At 41.0% G+C, this 18,563-nt stretch overlaps 1 protein-coding gene across 4 annotated transcripts in view; it reads left to right on the top strand.

The window, feature by feature from the left end:
* The first annotated feature begins 3,336 nt into the window (after positions 1-3,336).
* The window catches only part of CFAP91 (cilia and flagella associated protein 91), a 31,706-nt gene continuing 16,479 nt past the window's right edge, over positions 3,337-18,563 (top strand). For 2 of the 4 annotated variants that reach the window (XM_054813641.1, XM_054813639.1), the window contains exons 1-11: positions 3,337-3,449; positions 4,258-4,331; positions 6,496-6,647; positions 8,591-8,704; positions 9,420-9,503; positions 10,764-10,820; positions 11,721-11,902; positions 12,650-12,827; positions 13,178-13,335; positions 13,594-13,776; positions 13,885-14,027. In XM_054813641.1, the coding sequence (XP_054669616.1) occupies positions 3,353-3,449; positions 4,258-4,331; positions 6,496-6,647; positions 8,591-8,704; positions 9,420-9,503; positions 10,764-10,820; positions 11,721-11,902; positions 12,650-12,827; positions 13,178-13,335; positions 13,594-13,776; positions 13,885-14,027 (1,422 nt within the window). In that variant the 5' untranslated portion in view covers positions 3,337-3,352. The remainder of the gene's footprint in view (positions 3,450-4,257; positions 4,332-6,495; positions 6,648-8,590; positions 8,705-9,419; positions 9,504-10,763; positions 10,821-11,720; positions 11,903-12,649; positions 12,828-13,177; positions 13,336-13,593; positions 13,777-13,884; positions 14,028-18,563) is intronic. The other 2 variants (XM_054813642.1, XM_054813640.1) reach the window with 1 other exon arrangement.

Below are 18,563 nucleotides of genomic sequence, written 5' to 3'. Positions count from 1 at the left end.
TCCAATCCATCTTCTCTTTGTCCAGCTACTATTCTGCTCTCAACTAATGCCTAATCCTACCCTCCTTGTCTATTTTTTCCACTTCTCTTTGTCTGATTTTACAGTTCAAACACATCAGCAAGTCATCACAACATAACAAGTCCATCAACAGAGTAGCAGTAATTCATCTTGCAGCAGATTACACCATCTTATCACAAGGTTAATGTGAGGTAAAACGCATTTGGCTCAGCCTCTTTCATGGGCAGCTAAACTAGTGCACTTTACCGCAATTTTGCAGCATGCTAAACACTGGCACAGAGTCAGTCCACTCAGTCACTGCACAGTAACTCACAAAGGTGTGGACAGTTTACTTATACATTGGAGCACCTGGTGTTCCCTCAGAGCCAAGTGGCTATTAAAAAAAAAAAATCATCAGATAGACAGCACCCCAGCTCAGCTACACAGTCTTGTGCTGAAAAAGCTATTACTGAAAAAAAAACCCCAAACCCCAAAAAATCATGCTACAGCTCACAGCTCTGAGGAGAAAGCCCATCAGTCAAGTTCTTTGAAAACTGTAGCTAAGAAACAGGAATCTGTTTTGATTGCTTACAGTTTAGCTGCCTTCAGCTCACTTTTACCAGAGCAACAGGATGTGTCCTTGATGCAAACGAACCTGCCAGATGAGCTTTGAGCCCCTTTTCTAAAGTGCTGGTCAGAGACAAGGTTGCCAGAGTTTACTGTCTGGGATCAAACATTTTCTCAGAGCCTTTCATGTTTTGGGATCTTTTTCTCTGGAAATGGCTGATCTGCATTAAAAAAAAAAAAAAGACCAATTCAGACCAAATCTCACCACTTTGCCATTGCAGTGTATTCCACAGCACACACCAGTGTGCCAGGGGCCCTGGCCAGGTTTCCCTCCAGCTGCAGGTTCACAGGAACATGAAGACTTCAGGCAAAGAATATTCAAGACAGTAATAATCAACACATCTTTCAACACTTGTAAGGCTGTTCACTGTCCACATCTGTAATTCACAGAGATTTCTCAGAAATGTTAGTTAAAAGTAAGTCAATATTTCACACACAGACCCTCCCTCTAATCTAAGCAAGCTCCCTGAACCTTGAGCTTTTTAGCTCAGCTGCATACCCCTGTCACCTCCCATGAGCAAGTATTAGTCTTCAGGCAGCTATGCAGTGACCTGAAAACCTTTATCTTTTATTTTCTGACAGGTTAGTTTTCAGCCACATCAGTCTCCCGAGATGGTTCCCCACATAGTCTTTCAGCTGCCAACACCAAGAAATCAGAGGCAGATGGGCCAGGCAGCTCACGGTGAACAGAGAGAGTGGCAACATTTAGTCCAATTTAATGCGGATAAAGTTAATAGTGGAACCGTACCTTTTTCATCTTCCACAACTCATCTGCTAGGCTATACCCTCGCATTTTGTTGTACTCTGTCAAGAACTCATGCAATTGTTCCATTGTTCTTCTACCTGGTTTCCATCTGGTTCCTTTCCTCATCAGAAAAACAGAAGTCCAGGCCACCTGTATCCAGTCATCTCTGAAAACTTTTAAGTGGAAAAATGCAAGAGGGTGCAGCCAACAAAGAATCATTTTTTGGCCAAAATACAGTTTACACACCTTGTTACCTCAAGGCAGATGTCCAGCATGGAAAAATTTCAGCATGGAAATTATGGAGTTCTAATGAAATGAGATACAAAAAAGGAAAACTGAACTCAATCATGAGAAATGCTGGGCAACTCTATTGAAAAGTGACTTTTGCTGCCCCTATGAATAATTATATTAAGGTATCACATTGTAAAGTTCTTTAATAAAATGAGGGCATTTACACCGTGCTGGGTATCTTTAGGTAGAAAGTAGTATCCTATAGATGTCAGTCAGCAACAAAGCTGTGACAGCATTTCTTAGTTCAGACCCACCTCTGAGTCTTCAGTTAACCTATTTAGATCAACTACCCTAAGGAAGAAGTTGTTGCTTCAAACAAGTGATGGACCTTTAAGAAAGTAAACCAGTATTCAAAGTTGAATTAAATGTCTACATGTAAATTGGCAAAGCCAAGGAATTTGGAACCACAGTCCTAACGTTGCTTTCCTGTGATGAAGCACTGAGGGGCAAAAGTTTTATCAGACACAGCAAGCAGTGAATAATTCTTTGCTATACACAAAATAACTAACACCAGGGACCTGCTTTGAGATTATAGGCAGAAGAGAGGGCCCATTTGCAATTCCACTGCTTTTTTATGTCCTATACCAAAAGTCTTGACAGCATTGCCTCCAAATCTCCTGAGGCTTACAAAAGCATTGGCCCTTCCAGTTTAACTGCATGAAGAAGCTTCCAGCGTTGTTCCTCATACACGATGATGGTCTCCTCCTTGCAAAACCAGCAATGCACCTTAATAACAGTGTAATATTTATTTGTAGCGCTTTGTGAGGGTCCTCCCAGATGCTTTACAAATGCAGAAATACGTGCAGCCTCCCTGGGAGGTAGGTACCAAGCCTATTTTCACCACTTTATAGCAGCAGAAGCCCCAGGCAGTAACAAGCAGAGCCAGGAATAAGAATATCCAGGCTTGAATCCAGTCCCCAGTTGTAATTGCTAAACCATTAAGCACTAAGTGCGTGTCCTGGGGATCTAGAAAGCACCACATAAAACAACTTGAGCAAAACCTATTGAAAAGCCAGAATATCTACACCCCCACCCCCCAGTCGATCATTCCCTGTCCCCCTCAAACTACAGGCAAACCACCCCTACGCCTGTTTCACTGCGCAGCCCCTCACACGGGCTCTCCGCGGCTCTTCACTTGGGAGAGAGCGGTCACTAGCGGGGAAGGGAGCGACGCTGACCCGGGCCTGCCCTGCCGCCCCGCGCACGGGGCACAGAGGTGCCGGCAGGGCACGATAAAGGACCTGGGGACGTCCCCGTCTTCCATGCCAGGGCAGGAGAGCGCTGGGCCTCCTCCCCACCTCAGCTTCCCACCCGGAGGCAGGCGGACCCCGCCCAGGGCTCACTCGCTCCCTCCCGCCCCGCCAGTGCCGGCACAAGATGGAGGCGGGCGGGGCTCGCCGCCTCACAGACCTCAGGGCTCTCCGGGAAGCTGGGCCCGCGGGGGAGAGGCAACCCCCTGCCACGGGGATTTGGAGGAAGCAGCATGCCGGAAGCGGGGGGGGGGGGGGAACCACCCGAAGCCGGGGCTGTCCCCGGGGAAAGGCCCCAGAAGCCGCCGCTACCCCGGGGAAGGGGAGCACCTCCCCCTCGCAGTAACGCCCAGCCGTAGGGGGCGTGGCATTTCCCAGGCCCGGCCCGGCTGCCCCGCCCCGCCCGCCGACTGTCGCCATGGGAACGGCAGACTGAGGCGCCATGAGTCGCACAGTGACCGGCGCGGCGCGGGTCCCGTTCCTCGGGGACGGTTGCCACGGCCAAATGGCTCCGGGCCGGACCTTCGACTACCCCTACGGTACCAGGCCTGGCCGGGAGGGGCAACATCCTCCCTGTGCCCCAGGCCCCGTCTGCAGGGGGAGACCGGTGCGGCCAGGCCCGACACCCTCCGCGGGGAGGGCGGGGCGCGTCCAGCGGTGCCGGCCGGGCCCGGGCGGGGAGTTAGGGGCTGGGGGAGGCGGTGTGCGGGTCGTGAAGCGGTTGGACTGCCCAAGCAGGTCTCCCGCCTCTCCTCGGGCCTCCCCTGTCGGCCGGCCGCCGTGCAAGACGAGGTGCATAGCCAGAGCTGGCCGAGGAGCTGTTACTGACCGACCGGCAACTAGCCGGGCAGGGAGGGCAGGTTTGGAGCCGGGAAGATGGGTGCCGCCCCAGGAACAGTAAAGCATTAGGGTCGGCAGCAGTAACGAAGTTATCAGGAGCGAGAAGCAGCTTGGGACTATGAAACATTCGCAAGCTGCAGGAAAGTCAGTGCTAGCTCTGTATCCCAGAAGGAAACATGTACATTATGATATTTCCATTGATTACCGTTGCACCATGCTTTTCTCTGTTTCATGTCTTCATTTTCTATTTAAGTTGGCAGTGCTTCCAGAAAAAGTAGATTTTTCTTCAGTCATGTGCACGTTCCACAGAACAGTAGTATTTCAGCTCTGAGGCTCATTTGTGTGATGGTGGAATTTCTTTGATATGGAGACATGTATTTCAGGTTTCTTCTCTCCTAGTTTGTTTTATTCTCTTATGGACAGACTTTTGAAGAAGGAAGTGGAGCCTGATGATTCATGCCAGTTCCCAAATATGTAACTACTTCCATTTGTTCACTTATCTTTCAGACCCTCTGTACACACTATCAAGTGAGGACCATTCAAAGTCAAATGTCCATGTTCAGCTTGTTGATGATAAAGTGGTAGGTGTCGGCCAAAGATAGCTCACATGTGCACCTAATATTTTTGTGTGTATGCATACATGTGGGTAGAAACTCTGTCTCAGTTCTAAGCAGCTGCCTTAAAACAGCAAAATACAAAGCAAAGGAAGCAATTTTATCTAAAACAAGACTTCACACAAGGAGTAACCATGATTGCTAGCCTAGGGTAACTCTGCAGCAGCAGCCTAGAAATGCTCAGTTTCACATCCTGAGTAATTTCCTAAACTGTGTGTCAGTATTTTTAATAGAATATCTCCAAATGCTGTTAACAATAGCTTGTATATGTTATTAAGAGCTAATAAAAGAACTGGACAGCTGTTGGGCTGTTGTTCAAGCAGAGCTGTTAAAACGTGTTATTTCACACGGTGCCTCTTCACTTACCTTGGGATATACTTACACTGCAGCTCAAGGTAGCGTACTTAGACAGTTTAAAATGTACTAGGTAGCAACAGCTAAGCAGCCTGTAAAGACTGCAAACCCATCCTGATTCTTCATACTAGGTTAGTGCAATTTAACTTCCTAGTTAAGCCCTCAGCTAGTTAGGCTATGCTTAGCTCCCTACTGAATTTGCTCCCTGCTATCTGTATTCACCCTACCTAGTTTAAAACCAGGTAGGGCATGTCTGTGGGAGTTGCAGTCACACCTCTAGACAGCAGTGATTGATGACTGGGCAGGCTGCATATAGGTAGAATGCCAAAGGAGAACAGATTTGATATAACTGCACAATGAATTGGATTTTAAACGGAGTCCTCCTGAGGCTATGCACTTGACTGAGCCTGCAAGGCAGATATTCTGAACTCTGAAACTCCATTGCTGTATAGCAAGGAGAAAATCCCTGAGCAGCTTTCCAACAATGGAATCAAGAAACATTTTTTTGAATAATGTTTCTGGGTGTCTCTTACCCCATTATCTCAGACTCTTTCTTATATCCAGATGCAAAAAATGTGTGTTTGTCTGCCTCTCTGTAGAGAGACATACACATGGACCTGAAAACATTGCCTGTCATCACAGAGATCCTTGCAACAATACAGCTGTGTTAACAGTTCAGGCCAGACAAAGTAAGCAGGCATACTGTCACTAATGTTGTCACGTCATAGGTGTAATGTTGCGATGGGTATGGTGACAGACTCTGACTTGCATAAAGTATGTTTTAAGCATATGACTCAGCAAGTGTGTAATGTGCAATACAAAACAATACAATTTTGAATTCTTAGTCTATAGCATCGTAAAATGGGGTGGACAAGGGTTGTAATAATATTAGTTTATAGGGTTTTCCAAACTCTTGAAAGTTGTATTCACTTTCAAGAGAAATGAAACAAAAATGCAGTCTCATGCACAGCAAGCAGCTACTCATAGTAGGTTGCCTAGTTCTTCATCATCTGACACTCTCTTACACTCTGGTGAGTTAGTGTACTTGAAATGTCACCACTACCCCATATGCATCTGAGTTAGCACCCACTGAAATGAAAGGGGCAATTCACAATTCAAATCTAATTTCAGGCTTTACAGAAGCTCAAGCCAGTATAGCTACATCACTTATACTTGAGTCATGATTGCAAAAATTTATTGGCAACCATAAATTTAGAGATTTAAGGCATATCTACCCAGGGAAATGAGTGCTTAGAAGGAAGGGTGTGGATTTTTAATGTGATCATTTTTGTGTGCTAACTCTCCTCCAGATATTTTTAACACATGCTAAAACTTACAGTATAAAATAATATACTTACAGAGTATAAGTAACTTTACTCTGTAAGTGGAATATGTTACTTCTTTCTAGAGCGCATGAAATAGGAGGCAGTTACATGGGGTAATGTGCTAGAAGTTCACCTTACTGCACATTCACAGTTACTGCACACTAACTTCTTTATGTAATGAACTGCTAGACCCTTCGATTTTAAGTATAAGTTTAGACACTTGGGAAACAGCCAGAAGACATATCTCTGCATCTGCTGCTAGTCTGGTACGTTTCACATCTTGAGAAGTCCCACCTAACCAGCTGACATCATTAGCATATGTATGCTGCCTTCTTTCCCCATCCCAAATGTGCAGTCCTGTAAATCGCAGCAAGCTGAAATTCTAATCTCTTTAATGCTATTTGAAATCGCTAAATCACCGCCTCTCTTCTTTGTGTCCACACAAACATTAGGTAAAAGCACCGATGTTCAGAAGTATGTTTAGTAGCTTGATCCATTTCCCGGGCTACATCTTAGAGGGCAAAGATCCAATGCATCCATTTATTGACCGAAGATGGAGAGGAAGGGCTCAGCAGCGCCTGGAGGCTCTTCAGCAGCTTGCTGCGTAAGTGTTCTATGGTTAGATAATTTAAAACAAACATACAAACAAAACCAACAAAAACCTATGCACACTGAAGTGGAGATGACTGCAATTTGCTCCTACTTATATTTCCCTTGAAATTAAGAGATTGCAGCTGTTGTGGAGTATGGTTGCCCATCTGTTTCTTACGGGGTGGATGTTGCACATTCCATCATCCCTGTGCTATCTGCTTTGCAGCGGTTTCCAGAAAGAAAAGAGAGTTATTTCAATCTCTTAAGAGATCAGATAAGTTATGAAGACTTCAGTAACTCATGTGTGTTACTTCAGCAGTAGCTGTTTCCTTTTAGTCCCATGCAGTTGCAGCTCGTTAGATTGCTTTTGCTGCTCATTCAAGGGTGTATGGGGCCTGAACCAAGACACCACATTTTTAGTGCAGGGGTTTCTTAGTTGAACTTTCTCCTGGCATCACAATTTGGGCTTCTGATTCAGCAAATATTTAAAAAAAACATTTATGTGTTTTGCCACACCATGTGTTTTTTGGAGTCCTCTTGTAGGTGCATTCAAGACTGCAGGCGTCAGCCCAGGTAGTTGTTTTCAGGGAGTTTTGCTGCATTAACAAGCTAACTTTAGACCATGGGCTTTTCATACAATGCACACTCCGCGGTTGCTGGTAACTGAGTTCTACCACATGCCAGACAGTAATGAAAGATGTTTAAAAGTGATAACAGTGGATGTCACACCTGGTTTTGTCATTTTTTCAAAAGCACATTCTTCTCATTTCTACAATAAAATAAGAATTTTTGAGCCTTTTTTTTTTCTTCCTCTTATTTTCAGCAAACTGTCCCCAGCACATTAAAACCTCAATGCCTTCTTATATCTTGCCTGATATTCTGTAACAAGAACTTATTTGATGCCTGAGGTACTTTAAAATTAATTTACATTTCAACAACATGTATATGCAGAATGTCTTGCAATTAACAAAAAACGAGAAATACATCCCGTCTGTTTCAACCTGCACTGATTGACAGTGTTGCTGATACGGAAGACAGAATATTTCCCAGCTGTCTTCTCAGTAGTTGCATTGCCTCTGCAAGGTTACCAGAAATAAATGCTCATTTATTTCAGCAACGTCAGCAAATGTAAGTCAAGGACATGCAAGAGGCAGGATCTGTGGAATAAAAGGGGCTATTTCACTGGGTTCCCATTGTGCCTATAACTATACCATAACAGGATGAACAGCTTATGCTAATAAAGTTAGATCATAAGAATAAGTGCCCACCTGTGCTGAATGAAACACAAATCCATCTGGATGGAGCAACAGTCTGATATGTAAAGAGTCAGCTAGTGGAACTAGCCATCAGCTCAATTAACTCATTTGAATTACAAACACAACTTCACAATAATAGGTTGATTAGTGCTGAGCAAGTATCTCAGGTTACTGCACTGCATCTCGAAAACCTTCCCCTCCCTTTTGTTATGCGGTATGACTGAAAGCACTGGGAAGAGATGACTTTAAACTTACCTTGGCAGTAAATTGTATGTCGCAGGAGGTTAATGAAGCATCTCTCTATAGGCTTTGCTGTAGTGGGTAGCCATACTGTGCCTCCCCGAGTTCCACAGCACAGCTTGCAGGGTTTAGATGAGGTCTTTGAAGATAACTGATCTCAGCATACAAGCCTCTGTTTTGATCCCAGCTGTCTAGCAATGTTATATATTGTTAACTGTATCTCTGTAAATATGCCTGTATTTAAAATTAGGTAGCAGCAACCAACTTCAGCACCCACAGTCCCATACATCTGAGGTCAGGATTCTTACCACTTGCCAAAAATGGTCTTATGAAAAACATGACCTTCAGGACTTGCCATATATAGCTTAAAGAAAATGACTTACCTTCATGGCATGACATGGCCTTTTTTTTTTTTTTTCCCATTAAGAACTTCTGTTTCTTGTCTTTAACCACTCTGCAGGTTGAGGAGAGTACGACTGGAATATAAAGTGGTTCTGAAATCAAGTAGCAATCCTGATGCATATCTTTCAAAGGACTCAATTCTACCCATTCTCTCGCTGACTGCCTTAATAAGGTCTACCTCATGGTCTTCCAAAGCTTTAAAGTAAAACCCTCCAAGATGTTATAGTGAAAATTTTAAACAGTCTGCCTATTTGAATGAAAATGAAAAAAGAATGTTCTTGCAAAAGATATGCTTGTTCCAGCATAGGTTTCGAAACATTCACATGGTCATCCTAATTTTTCTCCTCTATTGGAGAATTCAAATTGAAATTGCTCATTCTAAAATTTTCTACATTTGCTCAAAACTTCCTTAGCTATTTTTGAAAGACAGTGGTAGTCTTCCGCTTTGTTCCTTATATTCCTTTACAAATATTTTCTGTTATGGAAAGTTTTTCACTCTTAAGGAAATAAGCTTGTTCCCCCCTTACCCAATAAAAGTGGTTTACTTTACAAGGTCAAACATTTACAAGCGGCCAATCCTTTTCATGACAAGCACGAAGAAAGTTCTATTAAAGGCAGCAAATGACTATTTCTTGCCCACACATGGTGGGGAATATACATAAAGTGTCAAATTGTCTTGCTATGTACATAAGTATGAAAAAGTAAAATCTAATTGCTTGTATAAGTATAGGGATTTTGTGGACTTTGTAGTGTGTATGTTTCATTGTGCAACCAGAGAAGGAAAGAGAGAAGCAGAAAAAAAATAAAAAGCATAAGAAAAAAAGATCAGAACTACTCTGAATGTAATTCTTCAATAACAGTAAGGAATCCTGTATTTTGGCTTTTAGACCTCAACCTTCGCTTCAGATATCTCAAATTGTGTACGAAGATCCTGAAGTTAGCGGAAGGAATCGCTACAAATATTTTGCACGGTAAGGAATGAACTGATTTGAAATGAGTTCAGAAGCTTGCTTTTGTGAAGTTTAGAGTACCTAAATATATGCCCAAGCCTTTTTTTTTGTGTGTGTGTCTTTTCTGTTGGTTCTTTGATCACTGCTATAGAAAATCTAAATAGTAACCAAATCTTAAATCACAAGGTCTTTTAAAATTCACACTATGCCAGAATTTTCAGGTAATGAGTTACCATATAAGCAATTGTACCAGGCATTCTGTTCTTAATTATTCGTAGAAAACTTTGCACTGTAGATCCTCCTACACAAAGGAAGAAGGTGCTCACAAAGCCGTTGTGATTCTCCAGGTTCCTGGAACGGTGCCTTCTTAAGGAATCTTTTAACTCCTAGTTTCTGCCAGGAGCAGAAAAGGAGCGAAGGGAATCCTTGATTAACTTTTCATCAATGTCCTCTATTGCAGGAGTGCTCTGCTTCTTCCACAATGACACTGCAGGCCAGCAATGGACTCAAGATCTGAACCAACAGCTAACGTACAAACATGCTCAACTTTTAGTCACATATACTTTGAATTACATTACTTATTACAGTCAGCAGTTATTGGCCAACACGTCCACTTTAAATATAAAAAAATTGCCAAGTTTAATAAATTGAAGTTCTTTATGGCTCCTTTAACAACAACAAAAAAAGACCAAAGATGATGTTACCTTCTGCTATTTGAAATTAAGCTTTAAAGTCTCTCAAAGGCTAAGGGAAATTCATATGCAAACTATAAGAATGCCTAAGAAGGAATTATTAATATGTCATTGAGTCCATATCACTTTTAAGATACTTCATAAAATACTGTAAAAAAAGGAAACAATCAGATAAGTCCAAATCAGCTTAGCTTACCAGCTGATTGTAGAAATTAATTTCAGGATTTCAAGAAATTATTAAAAAAAAAACCTCTCAAAAGCTCAAAGTGAGAAAGTAAACTAATTAGTGAAATGTACAAAAATGTGAGCCCACTCAAAACTAACTTCTTTTAATTATTGCCTTGTTTTGCACTTCCACTTTCTGCTTTGACAGAAGAGTAACACTCACTGGTGAAACTTTCTTTGTTGCTCCTTAGCTATGAAAGAATTATTTAATATTCAGGCACAATTCTTAAACATGCAACTATAGAACCTGAGTTGTGGAAAATCAGTGTAACTCCATTGAAATTGGTGGTCTGCGGTTTTTCTAAACCATAATGATCTTTTATGCTCATGGTTGCTGTCTTACACCTGCATTCTCTCTTTTCAGACCTCTCATCCCTTCTAATAAGCTGCTTCCACTATATGTCCCTTACACAATGGCAAAGTAAGTAGTGAGTTCTGGAACAATGCTGTTGTAATGGATCACATCTCACCAGAAAAAGATTGGGTAACTATTTAGCTGGTGACAAATATTTTTTGTGATGAACCAACAGGAAAAAAACTTGTTAAGAGGTAAGAGTTTGTTCATCATTGAGAATTCCTGACTCAGGTGACTGACTGTTTCAGAATTTCAGTATATAATTAGTGCTTTGTGGGTAAAAGACATGTGCCTTGAGTGTGTTATGATTTTGAGGCCTGAAACAGAATGCCAAGTGTCTCTGAATCCTAGAAAAGATACCAATGCAAAGAAGATTCTCCAATACAGCAATAGTGTTGGAAAATCTTCTGATCATTTATTACAGTCTCTGTGATAGTTGCACTACTGTTCAGTGGTGTAGAGCATCCACAAGGCAGTCTAATGGGCTTTTCAGGGGGGATCAAATTTTGAGGGAACATAAGGAGATTCATTTCCTCGTAGTCAATGGAAGTTGCATGTGCTTACATCAGAATAGAATTTTTCTTCTGGAATTGTTGGAAAGACAAACATGTAAACTAAATTGAAGCAGTCCTACTTCATTTTATACTCAACCATTAGTTACTTTTTCTGCCCATTAAAAACAATGTTTTAGAATGTATACATAGGGAAGATTTGCATGTAATAACTTGTGAGAGCTGAAACCAGATTTCTGGATTGCTTACCTAAGGAGGGAGGTTTCAGCGGACTCAGTGTAGCCTCAGTCTGCTTTTACTAAAGGTAATGGAGTTAGCATCAATGGGAGCAATGTTAAGGTAAAACAAACCACATTTGGATAGCCGACCTTTGACTTAGTGTTGTGTTTCTGGTTTGGATTATTTTTTTTAAACGAGTGTGACAAATGTTCTTCCATCTTGCGTCTCTTTTTAGGACAGAGCCCTACGTCCATTCAGCTACAGGAGACAGCAAGGTCTTTGGTCCCAAGTTACGAACTTTGGGCACACAAACAGATTACAGGGATGGTGAAGCCCAGACGGATCCCTTTTCCCCTGAATATGTAGTTCCCAGTGGCTCAGTCCCTGAGCTTCTGACACTTGCTACACTCACTTGGGGTAAGTTGTGAAATTGAGATAAGTTACAATAATCATGTCACCTCTTTAGGAGGAGGTTCTTTTTTTTTCAATATGTCAGGTTTCAAGTCTGTTGCCAGCTTTGGCAGCCCTTTGTTATCTTGGTTTGGGGAACATTATTTTATCTATTTCTAAAATAGGTATGATATTTTCCTACTTAATAGCGCTGTTCTGGGGCATTTCATAAAGAGTTTTGAGATCATTCAATACAAAAAGGTCATGTTTTGCAAATACGAACTAGTAGCAGTTTTTCCATTACCATTTAACTACATTTTTTACATTAGTTTTTCCATTTGTTCTTCAGCTCTTCTGAGTTAGACATCAGTAAAAAACCCAGTATGAACACTGCTGCTCCAGAACATACATGTGATCGTCATCTCCCAGTGTCGCACCCACAATGGACATGCCAAAGAAAGTGCTCATTCTCAGAAAGTGTCTTCTTGGAAAAGTTTTTCCTCCTTTGCAGCCTGCAGTAGAGGATTGAAGTGCTAGTGTTAATGTCAACTAAGCTATAGCAACTGCAGGTCCTACCATTCCTCATACTGTAGAATTTTACTGGCCCTAGAAGTATTTACTTCTGGCTATTTACAGCTCTGCTTGTGTTTAACATATGGGCTTGTGCCCAACATATGGGCTTGTGCCCATCCAGCCCTCTAATGCTTTGGTGGTGGTGGTTATTAGCTGGATTCACCATTCTTCTAAAGAGCTCCTTCTTCTTGCCCTTGTAAGGTCGGGGGCTACCAGCAGGATTAGCCGAGGTGGAGATGATTGAACGTGCCCGGGAAAAACGTGCATGGGAAGCAACTCTTCCAGAAATGGACAGTGCCTCACAAATCGCAAAGAGGAGGAAAATGATGGATGATATGGAGAGGAAGGAGTGGGCCTTTAGAGAACAGGAAATAGAAAAGTAGGAGTTCAATTATACTCTATTTCTTTTAATTAATGGCTGAATAGAGAAGGAACAGGAAGCTTTAGGGGATTGGCTGAAGGGTACAAGCCTTTTATTTCTGTGAAAATCCCCTGAGTTTAGGAGGGGATATTTTTGTTAAATTTAATGTAAAAGACTGTTACCACAATACTTTTCACCAGTGGTGAACTTGCTTTTTAAAATGAAAGATTAAATACGAGATCTGCAATATGAACTATGTTTAAAGTAGTCAGTTGATATGTAGGATTTGATGATGACAGCATTGCACAGAACACTGCAGAGTATAGTAGGTCATACCTGACCTTTCCTTTCCTTTCCTTTCCTTTCAGGTTGCAGGCAGTTCGACTGGAAGTCTTAAAGAAACTGCTGTGGACACGACAGGAGAATCAGAATAAGCTGGATGCCAAGCGCTTGGATGACCACTGGCAAAATCATCAGAAGGCTAAAGAGGAGAAAATAAAAAAGATTCAGCATGACTGTGCACTGAGTAAGTTTGAAAACCAGGGAGGGAGTAGTATGGACTTAGTTTTCAGACAAACCATTTTTATTTTCACAAGGTTGCAGTCTTTATTCAAGATGAAACAGGTTGCCTCCACAATATAGATATGCATGGCCAGCATTTGTTCTGGTCAAACATGTCGCATTTTATATTAACCAGCAAAAGCTTTTGTGAATTTCTGAAGATGGGGCTTTTATTAGAACTATTTGTATGAAGAACCTTTTTGCATTTGTATTTGCTTTTCAGTGCTCAGGAAACTGATAGCTAAGAGAAAGAATGTGATGGGGAAGCTGGAGAGACGAGATATCATCAAAGAGTATACTGACTTCACATCACAAACATATGCTCCTTTGTCTAGAATTGGTTATTTCCCAGACAACCAATCGGAATGCTATGTGGTAAAAAACTTCTACCTTAACACCTTTGCAGGTAAGTCAATTTGGAAGACTTAGTTTGTATGAGATGCTTAAAATATTAACAAAACTCACATTTCTCTCCCCACCACTCCATTACTTAATCACCATTTGTATTTCTTAGGACTGTGTGAACTGGAAGCATCTCTCCCAGATTCTGTCACCCAGGTCAAGGTTAAAGCTCCAAAACCTAAGTACACTACCACTAAGACTGGATTTATTAAAAGATCAGCAAGGCTAGAGGTGCAGCTGGCACAGGTTCACCAGGTATGGAGCTGCATCCAGCAGCATGTCAGTTCCTCTTAGATTTGAACAGCTCAGAAATGCAATCGGGAAGGCACATGTATAAGCTTTCTCCCAACTTCCTGTGCTAAATTCATATTTTCTGTAAGACAACTTCAAGGACAGAATGGATCAGACATTCAGACTGTTGTAGGCATGACCAGTACTGTTCTGGAACTCAGTCTGCCAGTTCTCTCCCTAACATCTGTCCTTCTGCTCCAACCCTGTAGAAAACAAGCGTAGCTGTTTCTGTCTCCCTACAGATCAGGGATTTGGATTGGAACCTATTAGGTCAGTTAGAAATTCTCTCCTGACATTTGCTCATTCTCATTTCTCCCTTGCTTTTATAATGCACATGTGGCATGCCTACTGGTTACACTGTCAAACAACTAATAGTTAAATAAACCAAATCTGGATTCATATTCTAAAAATTCTGTACGTTTTTAAAAATTTACATCTTAAGTACATATTGTAAAAGCACCTGCAGCAAAGCATGATTAAAATGACCCCACTCATAAAATCGGATCAGAACGGTTTGCAAACATGCTAATAGTGTTTTGCATATCTTAATTTATCACAACTGTTCATGCAGATGAGGTGTCCATATATGCAATTAACCACTGAGGAAAGAAGTGCCTCATGTGCATCTACAATCACAACATTTGTAAATTATATGTACTTTTAAGTTCTCTTCTTGTGATGCTGTTGAGGGTTACCTTTTTTAAAAATCAGGCGTATTCTTGGCTGTATCTCTGAAAAATATTTAATTTCATTTGTAAAGCTTGGCAACTTTCACTTGTGCTTTATTTAGTAAATATTTCATAATTGGAAATGATGTGTATAGCTTTCTTGTTGTAGTGTAATTTAATAATACTCTCAATGTAGACAGTAACTTTCTACTAATGAATTTTAAATTGAAATCTCGTTCTGAAAAATCAATCATATTATCTCAAATTTAAATTCCACTGGATCTTGTAAAAGATGAAACATTGCATCTGATTATTATTCAGAAGGAAAATTTTCAAAGAAAATCTTGAGTGCTATGGGAAGTGTTCAAGAACTAAGGACATCAATTCACTACAGTTTTAGAGAAGATGATACAGCAGTATTGAAGGGGTTTGAGTTTGCGTGCTTTTTGCATAAAATTCAAGTAGTGGCTGTGTATGATCTGGATCATAACACAGTTCTCACAGGCAGCAGAACGTTAGCCCAAGCTTTCAGAGCTGAATTCCAATTGCAGCAATTGTATTCTGTTTGTTCAAAATACTTCTCATGGTTTGAAGGACTACAGTGGAGCATCTAAACTGTAGTCATAGAGAAGTATGCCCTAATGCTGGCTGCTCACACAATAATGTCTCTTCAAAGAAAAATTGGTAACCAAAGGGAGATGGAATGCAGAACAAAAAGCAGACAGTTCTGCATATTTTCTTTCTTAAATCAATGTAGATCACTTGGTCTACACTGATTTATATCAACTAAGGGGCTAACATAACTAATACTCATTTCTCCACTAGAAAAAGGCAAAATGTATATTCTTTTAAAATCACAAAGCATTTCCTTTGCAGGTAAAGATGATAAATCCACTATGCAAACTATAACTGCTGCTTTTAGATACACAGAAATAGACACCAGACTGGTTTGTCCAGACAAGCAGGAAGTACTGACACTGGTGAAATACCCAGATTGCCTCAGCCACCATTAGATTTAAAGAAACTTTGTTTTCAGAGCAACAAGAAATTACTGCCCTAATTAGCGCTTGAGCTCTGTGGTGCTGTTACTGGTCACTTCTTCCATCAGAGGCTTTTTTTTGCTTTTTTTGTTTGGTGGCTATAGCATGTTCTGGCTTAGCAGGGCCTCTCTTGACAGGTCCACCTCATAAGCTACTGGAGCTGTCAAGAAGAGGGCAGTAAAAAGTGCGCAGTACTTGAGTTAACAGAATTTAGCACTCGAGAGGACAGCTGTCTGACCACTTGGCATAAGCAGTCCCCATCATGCCAACAACCTCCGTCACACACAGCATGAAGGAGGTTTAAAGCAGGCAATTAGGGATCATCTTAGAAGGGCACTGTGTTGCTTTGTATTATTTCTACAGCTGAACAGCTAGACCAGTTTTCTCTTCAAAAGCCTCTTTTTAGTGCTGTCCTAGCACACTTAATCTATACATTTTGTCACATAATCCTAGAAATAAAGCAGAACTCTAGAAAATTCAGGTGGTACACAGTCTAGCTCTAGAATTAATTTCTTTCGTTTGCTCTGGATGATCTGTGGACAGAGGTGGCAAATAGAGGAGGAATGCTAGATTTTTACCTCAGAAGTAATTGATTTTAATAAAGGAAGTTTCCACGGCTTGCTTCTCTGGCCAAACAAGTGGCAAGATAGACTAGTCCTCCTCATTACGTTCCTCTTGGTTTGCCATATTGAGGGTTTTCCTAAGCTTAAAGGTTGTAGAAGGGATAAGCAATTATCCAAGGAACTACAAAAAGGATCTGTGTCCTCTTGAGAGTAAGAACAGCTTCTTCCAGATTTGAAACTAAGCCCAAAAAAAAGTGATTTTAGAAGCAGACTTTTTGAGGACCATCCTGAAACCTTTTGCAGGAGTATTACGTACACTCCGTATTCTTTGAATAATTCTCTAAAACAAGGGAGCATGGCAGAAACAGGAGTGACCCAGGATTTACAGTAAAAACAATGATCTGTATCTTAAGCAAGATCTGTAAAAGGACAAGGAAAGCTAGTTCCTAGCCTGTGCAGATGATAGTGCTTTAAGGAATGTGAGTGAGCCATTATATAGACAGCCTTGTGTGAAAATCCAAGTCATTAAGGAGATGATAGCATACTGATACAGCTAATTACTATAGGAAAGAAATGCAACTAGGTAACTGAATATACCAAGGAACAGAGGAGCTGCTAGAAGAAATCCCAGTGCAGAACAATGCGTGACTTGAGCCTGACCGTGTATGCTCTAGTGACTCAAGAGGGGTGAAGTGTCAGGTAGTTTCAAAGTGCTGGATCAAGATGATGTCAGAACAAAGAATCTCTCACCTCAGCATTAAGTGCAACTCTCATCACATCTGTTTTCCTTTATCCAGTTGCTGGAAGGAGGTGGAGAAGTAGGGGGGGTCAAGAATGTCTCTGGAGAAAATCTCAGCCAACTTCAAAGCAGAGGAAAACCTGTTCAAGCAGTTATTTCATCAAGAACAGATCTCCAACACAGCGTTAGTTGGCTCATGCTCAGACAAGCTCTAAGAGCTATTATGTCAGTCTTGATGAGCCAAGATGCAGCAGCCATGCTGCCTTGCAAAGTAGGTAGTCAGTCCATCCTTGATGATCTCACCTTCTTCAGTTGCAAGCAAAAAGGAAGAGAGAGAAACACAACTGTTCTCAGTGCTGTACATGAAAATAAAATATACCTAATGTCTTGTGAAAAGGAGAGGATCACAGAGAAGATAAGGAAGGAACCTAAAGAATTTCTTTTAACAGAGAGTTGTTTCTCAAGCCACTATCCTGTCAAGAGTTCTGCTTCTGTCAGAAGCTAGCAAAGAAGCTAAAGTACATGGCCAAAAGCATGGGTGCCATTTGCTGTTCACTGCATTTGCCAGGAAAATGAAAAGGAGATGAATTGGGTGGTCCTTCACTGTCCAGTCCAACCAGATTATACCATGACTCTGAACCTACCACCTGAAAAAAGTAATGTAGTCTATCTCAGAAAAATTAGAGTGTGATATGTGGGCAGTAACATTTGAAGCATGTTGTTCAGAAATTTAGCACTTTTTTCTTTTTATAAAAAGTATTTTACAGCAATTCTTGGGCCCTTATCTCCCTATTTCAAAAAATGGTAATTTGTTAAGTTAGGCAGAACTAGTTAATGCAAAAAACATATTTTCTTTTTCTTTTCTTACATTAAAGACTTAAAATAACTTGAAACCTCAGATTAGAGAAAGCAAATGGTAAGCATTTTTGACTTAGTAAATATAGCAAAGCAGACTGTGCTGACATGAAAACATAAAACCACTTCTGGAAACTGCAGAATTTCTCAAATCCACATTAATAAGAATTCCCTCTTGTCAGAAGTGCTCATAGATTTTTCTGTCTTTAAAAGTTTTTATTCGGGTTGTATTTTGTTATTCTGGTTAGCAAGAAATATTTCTGGAGGCTAAGATTTTATTAGAAAAATACTTATGAGTGCAACATTGTACTAATAAACATAGGAGCTATTGTTTTCAAAAGTATTACAATTACAGCAGCTTTTTTCTTTCAATTCCCCCCCCATGCAAAACACCTTATAAATCATAGCAAGTACTGTTATAATCTTCATGACAGAGAGCTCGAAGGTCATCAAATACACAGTTCAGAAAAATCTCTCAACATTTTTGAGCTACAACCATTTCATGTGGCTTATAAGCAGTTTATAGGCTTTGATTCTTGCATTATTAACACGGTCCATTTCAGAAGTTTCCAATAATAAAGCATTTTATTCCCTCCACCTAGAAATCTCTCTGCTTTTTTGGAGCCATTAATTAT

Source organism: Grus americana, chromosome 1, assembly GCF_028858705.1.
Source record: "Grus americana isolate bGruAme1 chromosome 1, bGruAme1.mat, whole genome shotgun sequence".
Lineage (NCBI taxonomy): Eukaryota > Metazoa > Chordata > Aves > Gruiformes > Gruidae > Grus > Grus americana.
Note: the sequence above shows the minus strand (reverse complement) of the source record. Positions and strands in the feature narration are given on the sequence as shown.